This window comes from Lipophrys pholis (assembly GCF_963383615.2).
Source record: "Lipophrys pholis genome assembly, chromosome: 3".
NCBI classification, from domain to species: Eukaryota; Metazoa; Chordata; class Actinopteri; order Blenniiformes; family Blenniidae; genus Lipophrys; species Lipophrys pholis.
In genome coordinates, this window is record NC_137627.1 from 2109525 (window position 1) to 2123304 (window position 13780).

General features: G+C 41.6%; 1 protein-coding gene across 1 annotated transcript in view; it reads left to right on the top strand.

Annotated features, from left to right (window-relative positions):
• frem2b (FRAS1 related extracellular matrix 2b) overlaps positions 1–13780 on the top strand; it is a gene marked incomplete at its 5' end in the record, with an annotated part of 70220 nt that overhangs the window by 34191 nt on the left and 22249 nt on the right. The window contains 3 exons of the mRNA XM_080459978.1: positions 1126–1356; positions 4229–4354; positions 5628–5879. Of these exons, the coding sequence (XP_080316104.1) occupies positions 1126–1356; positions 4229–4354; positions 5628–5879 (609 nt within the window). The remainder of the gene's footprint in view (positions 1–1125; positions 1357–4228; positions 4355–5627; positions 5880–13780) is intronic.

Here is a 13780-nt window from a genome sequence, read left to right on the forward strand (position 1 = left end):
CTGCCTCGGTGTCGTGGTGGAGCGGCGGCTGATCCCAGGTCGGCCGGCTCCTCGTGAAGATGGCACGGTATCGTCTTCCTGCCCAGCCCTGTGTGAATGAACGTTGATCAGAGGAGCCCGCCGGTGGGCTGCTGCTTCACTGGTCAGTGTGTGCAACGTGCAGGTAGCGCCGGTTTGAAGGCTACACTGAGCCCACCTGCTGTGGAGCCTCAGAGAGACCGCTGTGATCACGGCCATCCAATCCAGGCCTTGTACAGGGGATCGAATGAAGGGCAGATTATGCTCTCTCCTCTCATAGCTGCTCTTTGAAGACCGCTGATATTTCAAGCTCCATTGAGCACAACTATTTCATCTCTGCACATATGGACAGAAGTATTTTCCTTCCGTCTGTACTTGAATCAAAGTCCATTCCATCAAAGAATAAATTATAATTAAAAATAAATCTTCAGTATATTTCACATTTTGTGGTCTTTTGAAGATCTAGTGTTTGTCCCTTGCTGTGATGGTTCCGTATTTTACAAGAACTTTCCGTGACTTCCGTGCCTCATTTTCTAGTAATTCCTTGTTATCTACATTTATGGGAGCTCGCAGGATTGGAGTGGGGTGTGGGGAGGCCGCGGCTTTTCTATTTACTGCCAGACCCCTGCTGCTTGTTGTGAGGCCAGTTAGCAAAGACAATGGAGAGGCTGTGTGACATTTCACCGGCTTCAGTGCTCCTGCTCAACAGGAATCCTGCCAGTGTCACAGCAATGGTGGCTATAAGCTCCATCAAACCGCTCACATGCTGAAGGTCAGACAGTGCAAGTCGGCCTCCAAACACTCCGGCTCTGGCCAGACTGGCATGGGGGACAACTGGTTTTATTTCAGCCGTGATCATTGAAAATACTGCGGATGGAGAAACTGCACCACGATTTGCAGATATGTTAAGTTAGATTAACTGGAGCTTGACATTTTTTCAGATTTAACAAGATTTTGGTTTTTAAAATTGGCATTAATTATGTAGCTGAGAGTTGCACACAAACGTTCAAAGAAGGCGCATACAGTTTATAAAAGCTGTCTCACAGGCTTCACAGATGCCACCTGATTATGATAATAACGCATGATGTTTCCCATGTCCTCCCTAAGGTATCGGCACGAAGGACGGCTCTGCAGAGAAAGACAAGGATTTCCGCGGGAAGTCTCAGAAACAGGTGCAGTTCAACCCGGGCCAGACCACGGCCACCTGGAAGGTCAGGATCCTCTCAGATAACGAATACGAGGTGTCAGAGAAGTTCCACATCGTTCTGTCCGAGGCAGTGATGGCTGCCCTTGAGTTCCCGGAGGTCGCCACTGTGGAGATCCTCGACCCTGATGATGGTCAGTAAAAAACAATATATATATATATTTTTTCACAGATTGAATATTTAAGTCTGATTGTCTCAAAATGGAGAATGCGCTCTACACAGTTCTGAAAGTGGACAGGAGACATTATGTGAGTACTGATTGGTTAAATGATATTCCATGAATGCTAATTGGACAGGAGATATTTTAAAATGGTTGATTGGACAAGATATAGCCTATAATCAGTGCTGATTGGACAGGAGACAGTATTTGAGGACTAATTGGACAGAATATATACCTGTTGATTTGATAGGAGACATTGAAGGAGTGCTGACTGAAGCAAAGAGATTCTATGATTGTAAAAAAAACTATCTATTAGTTTTGATTGGACAAAGGACATTCTATGCATGCTGCATGGACTGGAGATATTGAAGAAGTGCTGATTGGACAGGAGACTTTCCACAAGTTCTGATTGGATAAGATTCATTGTATTGGTCCGAAGACATACTATTTGTTCTGATTAGACATAAAAATGGAATGTTTGGCTGATTGGACAAAAAAAAATATTTAAAACTTCTCGTGGACTTTGACTGGACCAAGGACATGTTGCCCATTAGACACTGAAGTTGGGTTGATTGAGACATTTCACGAGTGCTAATTGGACTAAGTACATTCTCTCATTGTTGAACGGACATTCTACGCATGTTGATTGGATCTGAGACATTGCAGGAGCGTTAAATCAATAAGAGACATTGTATGAATGCAGATAGTCATGGTGCGCTCCTGGAGCTGAAAACTCACCGGTTCTTGTGTTTGGATTGAGAACATTGTAATAAGGAACATCTGACATATCGGCACACACATAATCTGCACACAGGTGACAAAGAAGATTTTGATATGATGCTTGAAGAGTAAAAACTATCGATAGACTTTCCTTTTACACGTATGAAAACACAGGTTTGTTTACTGATACTGACTTCTCTCGCAGGCTCGGGGCGCCAAGGGAAAAAAAAATGTTTGGAAACTATAGCTTTAGACCAGGGGTGTCCAACCTCGGTCCTCCAGAGCCCCTGTCCCGCAGGTTTTAGCTCCTCCCAATTGCAACACACCTGATTGCAATGAGGGGCTCCTTATTGGGCTTTTTCACAACCTTGATGATGACATCATCATTAGATTCAGGTATGCTGAAGCAGGGAGGAACTAAAACATGCAGGACAGGGGTCCTCTGGGACCGGGGTTGGACACCCCTGATTTAGAGCATTGATCAGGGATTGTCTCTCATTCCACTGCATCAAAAGACAAATCGCCTTCAACATTTATTCACAAGAACAGGAATGGGTACTTTCAGTCGAGAGGCCGTGATATCGAGTTGAACCTCGATTGAATATGAAGATCGCTGCCTAATGAGGGAAAAGCAAAGTGCAGTCGTGGCGAGTATCTTCTTTCCACCAGGGTGGCTTAGCAAGGTCAGAAGGATATGGTATAGATCTGCCTTGCATGTGAAATGATCATAATGTGAATATGGAAGTAAGGGCAGCGGAACAGATGAGCAGTCTGACTGAAAACAGCGCGGCAATAATGGAGAGCTGCATGATATAAATATTGATAATGTTTCCTCGTGGCTCACAGGGCTTCACTGGGCGAAAAGGAAGGATTTGCTGTCAACAGCGTTTGCTAATTAGCATGTTTAGGTTGAGTTTGTTTCACAAAAAAGGCAGACTCCAGAGGGCTTTCAAAGAACTGGCAGCTCTCTCTCTCTCGCTGCAAAATGTGAAGTCTTGTTCTTTTCATTCCCTCGTGCCGTAAATGACTTATTTATTTCCTATCACCACCCTGTTTGGGGTGGGGTTTTTTTTAGTTCCTCTTTCAAGAGCCAGAATAAACACTGAAGTCTAATTAATTATGTTTGATTTATTGTTTAATATTATGAATATGGTCAAAGTCGCACAGTAGAATGCCAAGAAACACTCCAAATGATATCGTGCATACCTTCGCAATCAACTCTATCATCTCAATGAATTATAATACAACATAGAAGTTTTATTCTGTATGATTTTCCAATATGAGTAATAGAAATGTAAACCTAAACTCCAAAAATATTTCATAATGATCTCAAACGCAATTTGGAAAATTCGCAAAACTTTTCAGTTTGCACGTTAAGACTGTAGAAATAAATGGCGACTGACGTAACGTTTTAAATAATAGTCTCATTTTTGAGATGCATGTCAGTGGAAATAAGTACAATTTTGTCAATATACATACTAACATCCGTTAATGTGAGCCACGGTGCAAAGAAAAAGAAAGAAATATCTGTGGAATAGTTAAAAGATATGGAGGTCTGCCGGTAAAACCTTTAATGAGGCTGTTTGTAAAAGGAACTAATAAAACTTTTTACATTATGTAATTAACAGGCGGTGAACAAAAGAGTGAAGTCCACGTGATTCACAGTCTTTTTCCACAGGTGAATAAACAGAGCTATCTGCTTGCTATCCAGAGTGAGGCAATTACAGGTGTGATATTTGGAGAAGATAAGTATTGAGTAGATGTTGAATTCTGATAAAAAAGAAAAAAAAAAAACATAATGGAAGTGCCATCAGCAGAGCTGTAATGAGAGTCGCCATCGGTTCCCATTCCACTCGCCGGCGTCTTGCGAGTTCTTCGATGCCAATTATGCTCAATCTGATTTGATTTGAGCTTTTCCCATTTCTTCATCTGCGCTCGAAGTTCACTTCACGTTCAGTTTATCACATTTAATTTGCATTCCATACGCAGGAGATTTCCCCGCACCGGATGTCGGACGCGGTTTGACAGTCTATTCAGCCGAAATCACACGAACGCATAAAGATTTAACATGTTGATGTTTCTTTGCTTTTTTTTTTGTTTTGTTTTGTTTTATTTTCGCACGCAGAGTCAACAGTGTTTCTACCCTCGGCTGTGTACAACATAGAGGAGGACATCGGCGAGCTGCTGATCCCCGTACACAGGAGTGGAGATGTCAGCCAGGAGCTCATGGTCATATGCTACACCCAGCAAGGTAATAAATAACTAAATATGTGCTCAGTATATTATATCTTTGTTCTAATAATGCCTCTTGACAATATAGCTATCCTTTCAGAAAGCCTGGTATTTCCCTTTCAACAGATTTAAAGCTATTTTATAGACATGCAAACTTCTCATCTGCACCTTAACAACAAGGGTGTCAAACACTTTTTCTTTGTAATGGCGCAGAGTGGACATAATGTAAATCTCCATAATTTCACAAAACCAAACAGTTATTACCGAAAGTTACTCCAACATGGCGCTAATTTTAGTGAAAGCTTCTGGTGCAAAGTGAAATGAATCGTCTAAAAAAACTCCTGTCGCTGTTACTTTATGCGTCACTGATATCTGAGCGCCCCCGGCGAGCTCAGTTGGCAGAGCATGAGACTCGCAATCTCAAGGTAGAGGGTTCATGTCCCACGCCGGGCGCCACCTTCCCGTGGGCTCACCACCCGCAGGAAAGGTTCTTAATCGGCGCGATGTGATCTGGGTGACGGTGCTCAGACTGACACCCCCGCCACCCGGAAACGGATAAGCGGGAGAAAATGGATGGATGGATGGATGGATGGATGGATGGATGGATGGATGGATGGAAGATATCTCAGCTCAGATCTCTATGTTGTGTCCACTTCTCTCAAGAATTTTGTTTAAAAATATGTTCTTTCTTTGAGATTTGTACCATTTTCTTGTTTAGTTTTTGGGCCGGATTGGAGCCTTCTGCGGGCCGGTTTTGGCCCACAGGCCTTATGTTTACACACCTGATCTACAGTGTTTATGATGTATAAAAAAAAGAAATAGAGCTTTGTACGCACTAACCACTAGTTCTGCACTCCGAGCGCTCAATCACAGACAAAAGTCACAACGTGAAGGTTTTCATATTGTTAATAAATGTGGAGCACCAATGAAAAGAGTTTGAAATACAGCTGATTAGTGCATCACAGAAAAAAAAATTAAAAGAAGAAGAAGTTGGACTGCCTTTCAAAAAAGTGTCAAGTTGCATTAAAATGTTTGGCTGAGCGTGCGGCTGAGAGTGCGGCTGAGAGTGCGGCGGAGAGTGAGCGTTACTCAGCAGAGTTGTTCCTAAATCCAGAACAAGCTTGTGTTCATTGTCCATGAAAGAAAAATGAATTTCCACGATAAAGGACATCATAATTACATATTGATTTTTTTTGGAGGGGTGAAGAAAGAAAGTAAACTGCCTTGTGGTTTGGCTCGGATCATTAACTTTGCTCTCTCCATAATTCTTTCGTTTTTGTTTTATTTCCCAGTTTCGGCCACAGGCACGGTCCCCACCACGGTGCTGTCCTACTCTGATTATATCTCCAGGCCCGAGGACCATCACAGCGTCCTGCGCTTCGACAGGGGAGAGACAGAGAAACCCTGCAGGGTGGTGATCATTGATGACTCCCTGTACGAAGAGGAGGAGAGCTTCAATGTCACTCTCAGCATGCCCATGGGAGGACGTCTGGGCTCAGAGTTCCCCACAGCTCGGATCGTAATCATTCCCGACATGGATGACGGTAAGATGACATTACACCGATGATACTGGAAGTCAAGCAGACTGTGCAGATTAAGATATTATTCGGGGAATTTGTGACAGCATTGATGTATTTCACTTTTTTTGCGCAGTCAGGTCGATAAATATTTGGACTTTGACACAGTTTTCTGCATTTTTGCTGTGTCTTCATCTTCTGTACCACTTCATTCAGCTCGGGGTCTCGCTACTCCATCACAGGGCAAACACAGAAAGACAGTCACACACAATTTGGACTGTTTATAACCAGTGTACCCAATGGAAAAAGCACCACACACGGGAAAAGTCCCAAAGCACGACTTGAAAAGGGGGGGGGGGGGGGGGGGGCTAACTTCTACACCACTGTGCCAATACAATGGCTTTAAAATCAAACAATCAAGATGTGCTTTGACTTTCAGTTTTAATTCCAGGGTATTTTCATCCACATCAGGTAAAGAGAAATTACAGAACATCTTAAGTAAGCTTTCTTTTTTTTTTTTTAGGGACCAAAAATAATTGCACGGTAAAAGTAATTTCACCTTTTATGTGGCACTTGTTGAAATATATATATATGTATATTTTTGGGGGGCATTTGTGAATTTCTAGAGCGGTTTGTCAAACATAAGGCCCGTGGGCCCACAAGAAGCTCCAGTCCTGCCAGACCGCCAAGCAGTTTGTAAAAATTTCAAAGAAAATGTTGATTTATTTATTTTTTTTAAACAAATGTCTTAAGAGGAGCGGCCATAACTCAACACTGAGACTCAAGATGAGATATCGGTGATGTTTCCATGATAGTGATCCACCTCGATGCTGTCAAACGAGCCTCAAAGCCGTGCTGTCAGGGGGGAGTTGTGAAAACAAACATAATGCAACAGCCTTCAGAAACTGTTAATTTCATTTAATCTTTTAAATTTCACTGTATTTTGCACCAAAAAGTTTAATTAAAATTGGCTTTATGTCGACATTGAAGTCATTTTCGGTAGTAATTGTGAAAATATAGACGTTTTCATCACGTATATTTTATATTTAAGGGTTATTATGGCACTAGTTTACTGGTCCAGCCTGCTCAAGATGAAGTTAGGCTTCATGTGTTTTACCACTCTGTTCTATAGCCATTTATAGGAATAAAAGACGAAAAGTACTACATGTTGGTAATATGCAATAAGAACCTGCTGGAAAATGTAAAAAATGTCATATTTCACTTACAGTGGGACAAAACGTTTACCATAGATATATTTCTGAATGTCTTCAACAAGCTTCTACAATCCTCTTGCCTCAAACTAATCAGCACATGGAATTAAGGTCCTTCAAGAAAATGTGTTTTTATCAGACAAGTGAGGTGTTATTCACAGTGAATTTTAAGGAAATAAGAACAATATGATCGGAGTTGATCACAAAATAGTCAAATTCAAGTGAATGTCTTCATGTGATCACTTTCGCTGTCTTTGGTTTTAGGAAATCATAAAGGCAAATGCAAAGGTAATTATAGAGCACCGCTCAGACACAAGGCAATTGACAGTACTTTACAAAGAAATATAAGAAATACCAATCCAAGGGAGAAACCAGGTCACTTCAGTCTCGACTCCACGCCCAAACAACTCAATCCCTTCTCTCAGTCACTGGTAAATATACATTTATCTGATGTTTATAGAACGTGTTCTTTAATCCATACATGCTGAAAATATTGTCCATGTCCAAATATCTATGGGATCTGCCTTGGGTAAGCACTCTGACAGCTAAACAGTAGTTGTGAAAAAGTTTTGCAGATGCAATAGTTTGCAGTGTACATTCATCCAAATGGAAACGGTGGAAGAGGCAGGCAGGTGGGCAGACAGACGGCACACACGTTGGTGTGGATGTGAAAAGTGTGTGTTTGAGTCTTTTCCTTATTTTTTATTTTTTTTCCCAGCCTCTGTTTGTGCTGCTCTGCCAGTTTCTCAGAGAGAAAGCGTTTGAGTGTGCGATCCTCCTTCCTGGAGGCAAAGCCTTTATCTCGTATCTCCAGGCTCAGACTGGAGGGCTGATAGTCTCCCATATCTTCCTGACGCCTCTTTGTTCCCCAACACCTGACGGCCTTTTCTCAGTTCTCTATCGCTCAGACAATCTCCAGAAGCACTGCTATGAAGTCAAGACTCTGTGATCGCAGGCAGACAACACTTGAGCTGAAAAAGCCGGCATGATTGCGCAGCTGTCTTTTTTTTTTTTTTTCTTTTTCTTCCTCGAATCAAAACCCATTTGACGCCAAATTATTCAAATCATGGTGCAACATTTGATTCAGGCTTCCATTGTTAGCTTCTGAAGTTGGAAAAATCATCAGTCGCTAGAAAATGATTTATTTTTACATCGGCAGCGTGTCTGGACTATATTTCACCATTTTAATGGCTCAACTGTAAGAGAAGGTAGAGCGAGCAGTCAGACTCTCCACAGGTCAAGTGACCATACTTGGTAACTTCTGAATTTATTCTTCTCTCCTCCAAACTTCTGAATAAAACTTTGGATTAAATGCAATATTTTGCTCCCTTGCATTGGATTGATACATATATCATTTGTATTGTGCACTTAAAAGTCGTGCAAACATACACCCAATACTGCCGGCTATTCAAATACGGGGGTATTTTTGCACCAAGCCACAGTAAATAGTAGAACATAAAATGTGAAGGCAGTCTTCAACAGATTTCTATTTTCACATTTCTGACCATTTGTAAGGTAGAAATAAAATACAACAGACATTATTTATATTTTTAATAAAAATGCAAAAATGGTGCTTAAGTCTAAAACTCGACAATTCGAACAATTTGACATTATCTTATATTTTGTGTACTATATTTTGCTGGGAGTCTAATTCTTTTTGCCACTTCTATATTTAGTTAAGTTAAGGTGAATTACCTTTTTTTCTGTAACTCATCTTTATCCTCTGTGTGCTGCTCCTCTTTTATGAAGCTGCTGGAACTCAGATGTCCCTGACGGAGTCATTCCAAGAGATTAATAAAGCAAAGTCTAAAGTCTATGTCTTTGGATTGAGTGAAATTCCACTAATGCACACTGAACATGCAAGCACTGAACACTGGGGTCAAACCGCGGGTCGTCCTCCATTGAGGCAAACAGTGCTCACCACTACTCTACCATACGGTCCAACGCGAGCTGAACAGGTCCCCCCGATTCTTTACGCACCAAGAAGTATTGAGATATTCTAAGGCTATTTTCATATTTTATACTGTGGCCAAAATCACTGCTGAGGATGTGAATCATCTGTCCATGAACTCGCCTTTGACTCTTCGGCTGCAGTTTTTTATTCTGTTTAAAGCCCCGGCAAGTGTAACAGGTTATTTTCTACTCTTATTCCCATGGCAGCCAAGGTAGATACACTTCAAGTGCTTTGATATTCTTGAGGCTGGAGGAAGTGGCGTAGTTTTGAAAGTTTTCCTCTCGGTAGCTTCATCCAGTGTAACTGGAGCGCGAGCGTGGGGCCTTTTGGCCTTTGCCACCCCTGGGTATTGACTCCAGACTGCTTAAACAGCTGCTGAGGCACACAAGTTTTTTTTTAATAGGACCGACAAGAGCCAACAACCTTATGGCATTCGGCTTGCTTTACAAAAGAGTTACTCCTCCAGTGCAGCTATTAGGTTACATTGCTGTAATTTTTATGGATGGCTCTCACTCAAACAGGGCAAGTCATGCGTGGCTTTACAACCGCCAGACGCCTCACCTATTGGAGATGTTATTGATTATTCTGCTACTGTAATAGTTTATCTTTGGCACGTTGTGTTTGCAGAGGCACCAATTCTGCGGTTTATGTGGTTTTATGTCGCTTACCTCCAAAGCTAAACTTGGAGTGCAACCCCTTCTGAAAACGTTGGCAACACAACACGGTTCCAATCACAGTATGTAGTTTGTAATCACCATACCTGTAAAACTCACGGCCGCTAATATCAGGGCAGCTGTGTTTAGTTTGTACTGTGTGTCGTCTTCCAATCTCAAATTTTATCACCTTTGTCTAACGTGTCCTTGGGTAAGACACTTGAACGCCCAAGTTTTAATGAAACGTGAGTTCATTAAAATATCTATACCTGCTTAATCCTCCGTTAATTGCTTTTTAATTGCGATTTCTTCACAAAAATGAACAGAAAGAAACTGGTTAACCAACCCTGTGACTCCTTCAAAAACAGGTTTCACCTCCCCAGTAATTCTCTGAGAGCACAACGCGTTGACATTTTTGTCGCCGACAGATCAATACGCAATAAATTCCATCTGTTGACTGGTGCTAGTTAGAAGTGTCTAAAAGCTGCACAGTATATTAAAGAAGAAGTGTGTGTGTCAGTATATTATATTTATAAAAACTATGTGACAGGGCCTAGCACAGAGCCCTGGGGCACACCAGTGGAGAGAGGAGATGGCTGGGATGTAAAAGACTTTAACAGAATGAAATGAGTGCAACCAGAGAGGTATGATTTGACCCTTGTGGTGCGTGTGATCGTCTGATGGATGCCAGTCTATGGAGGAGGATAAAGGGGGAGATGATAGCCACATGAAGATAAAGCCAAAACCTCAACTTCTGACATGCTGCTGGTGAGAACTGCAGACGCAAACGTGATGGGGGGGAAAAACAAATGTATTTATTGCAATTGATCATTATCTTAATTTTCAACAGCATTTTTGAATGTTTACCTAACATCGTGCAGCCCTCGAAGCTATAGAACAATTATTTTGGTATTGCATTTCATTTATTTTGGATTACATCATACCATCTGCTAAGTCAGTTTTACTGAAATATGAAGTTATGATGAAGTTTTGAAGCTTTGTGTTTCAAACAAATTCTTCCTCCAGTATATTCTGAGCTCTTTTATCTGATGTCCTTTCATCCTCCTTTTATCACAGATCACACCCTCGCCTGACCCAATATTAAACTATCATTGGCACAGCAATTGTTTGCCATTTTCATTTGGGATCAAGGCTGTTTGAAAAACTGATAGATATATAAATGAAGCATATAGATATCATTGTGTATTAAATAGGATAAGCTACGTCAACCTTTTGCTGTGGAAGAAGTCTGAGAAGAACAAAAGCAAAGGATTAAGAAAGTAGTTTTCTCATTCATTGTTGGCAGTTTCTTTTTTTTTTCTGATTAAAAGCATTTTGAACTGCCTGAAGTTACAGAAGGCAATTTTACGATTGCCCTTTTCCTTATAGAAAGTCAACCAGTGTGTTATCTCAGCTGTTATAAGCAATCTGTTGCCTGAGCAAATCAATTTTTCGTGGGTCGGTAAATCAATTCAGCATAAAACTGAGATGTAAATTCACTCCAAAGATTTAAGACATCCCAGAAGACTCTTAGATATAGTCATCGTCCTCTGTGTATTATCACTTTACAACATGAGAAACAATGGCGGGATAAACTCAACACAGACTGACAACTAACATTAACAGGCTCTGCTCAGGTTTATTACTGCGTTATCTGCAGCCATGTTTTCTTAGCCTCTGGCTCTCGCGTTGCGGATGAGTGACAACCGAAATCGTCTTACTCCTATCTGTTGCCAGAAAGCACTGAAATCACAAGGGTACACTCATGCGGCATGAGGGTAGGAAATATTCAATGCAGCCTCTCTCTCTCTCTCTTTTTTTTTTTTTTTTAGGAAACACGCCTTATTTTCCAACTGTGACTCTTGCTGTTATCAAGATTTCCTGAGTGAGATGCAGAGAAACCGCGCCTGCAGCGATTGTCCGTCAAGTTTCCCAGCGCTTGACATCAGATCTGCTGCCTGCACACACACAGGCACACACACTTGCACACACACATGCACACACACAGGCACACACACAGGCACACACACACAAAGGGCATGCACAGACCTATGATGTGTGCGAAGTTGGGGCCTATAATTTTGGGATCAGGAATTGAAAGTTGCTGGAATCCACTGACTAAATGGAACGTGACGGGCTGAGAGAAATAAGGCGGTGTCAGCCATCTTTATCTCCCCGAAGGAGGCGGTAATGAATGACCGCTCAGTGTTGATGGGGAGTAAATAGTAAATAGCTCTGAGGCAAGCGAAGAAAGAAGAATCTCCTGACGAAAGAGTACAGAGGCAGCAGATTCACTCCAGCTTTCAGGTCACCTGTATTGGCGTTGTATTAGATTTAAGTAATCCAAGTTTGCCTCTCAGCTCTGCACCACTATATATAAGACAGAGGCGAACAGGGGCATCGCATTCTTCTCTGTCGTCCCTTTTATTTTTTTTAAGCACCTGCCCCTGCGAGCGAGAGGTCTGTGCTGGAACTCTCCAGGTGGGCTTTCAGCAGACTTTCCAAGAAGAGGGCTCCACTCCACACATACTATGGATATGAAAAAAATAAATGTCATCTTTCCAGCCCAGCAAGGCAAATTGATAAACTTCAGTGCATGCCCTCTGCCCTCTGCCCTCTGCCCTCTGCCCTCTGCCCTCTGCGAACACCCCGGCCACCAACGAAGGTGCAAGCATGTACAAGAAACCACACAAACGCAGCAGAGGGTGGAGCTGGTATTGTCTGCTATGAGCCTGATGTTAATCTGATAATTTATGGGATTCCAAATGAGCTTTTAAACATCAATAAGTTGATGTTTACTGCACTCACAACCAGTTCTGAAAACCTGTGGCGTGGAGGCGATGATGTGTTTTCTTTCCAACCAAAACAGTCATTTCAATAATTAGCACACCTTCACCCACGAAGAGAGAGTAATTGAGATCAGCTTTGCTTGAAATGAAACCCACCAGGCTTTTGCATGGCTCAGAAAGTGCGATTTCTGCTTTTGAATGAAACTTTGGCAAACAAAAAGGAGAACAGCAGCCTAAGAACACACCGATGAAGCACTCTCCGGACTCTCGAGGCATTCATTTTACTTAAAAGAACTTGAGTAAATCAGTTAAACCGCAGATTTTTGAAGCAAGCCTCGCATAACACTTTTCTTTTGTTGTTCCAATGTTTTTCACGTCATAATATATATTCTTACATATGGTTGGGATTCATAGGCAAGACAGTCTGTAGTAACCTAGAGTCACTCATTTTCTCTACCAATATCCAAATATATGTGGCATTTCTGATAATTGACTGCTGACATTATGATAATGCTGTTTACTTATAGAAAAATCCCACTCGGGGAGGTTCAAGAAAGTTGCATTCATATTCGCTGTGTTAATTTGATTTGTGGGGGGGAAAAAAATTCCCTTGGAAATGCATAAACACCATCTGTGTGGACTGACATGATGCCGCCACGGCGCAGGGACTCTCCTACACAGAAATCTCATGTGGAAAGAAAATTGCATGTTAGGAAAGAGTCTTAACAGGCAGCCAGCAACATTTTCTACACCTTCTTCCAAAAATAATATAATAAAAAAGCAGGTAAAAACAGGCAGGAAGGCAACAAACAATTACACACAACAAACAAATATCTAAAGGGTAGAAAAAAAACAAACCAAACACTGAGACCCAAGCTGAGATGCAGCAGTGAAAGACAGATACCTCATTGCTATCAAACGTTCCTCAAAGCCATGCTGTCGCGCTAAATCTGTAAAAATATGCATAATGCAACAACTATAGGAGAAGACTGAAGGCTTCATGTTGAGATTGTAGTCATTTTCAATAGTCATTTTTTAGTTTTGTGAAAATATAGACATTTCAATCACGTGTACTCTGCACCACAACAAAGAAAAATGTAAAAGTTAAAATTTAAAGGTTATTATGGCACGAGTTTACCGGTCCGTCCCACTGAAGATAGAATCGGACTATATGTGGCCCCTGAAATGAAACGCGTTTGACGAGGATATAAACTGTAATTAGCAGAACACTATAAACCTGCAGTTGTTTCATATTACAAAGATCTGGACCAGGAGCTTACAAAGAGGATGAGCCCCCCCCCTCATAGAGCTTTAAACCCCC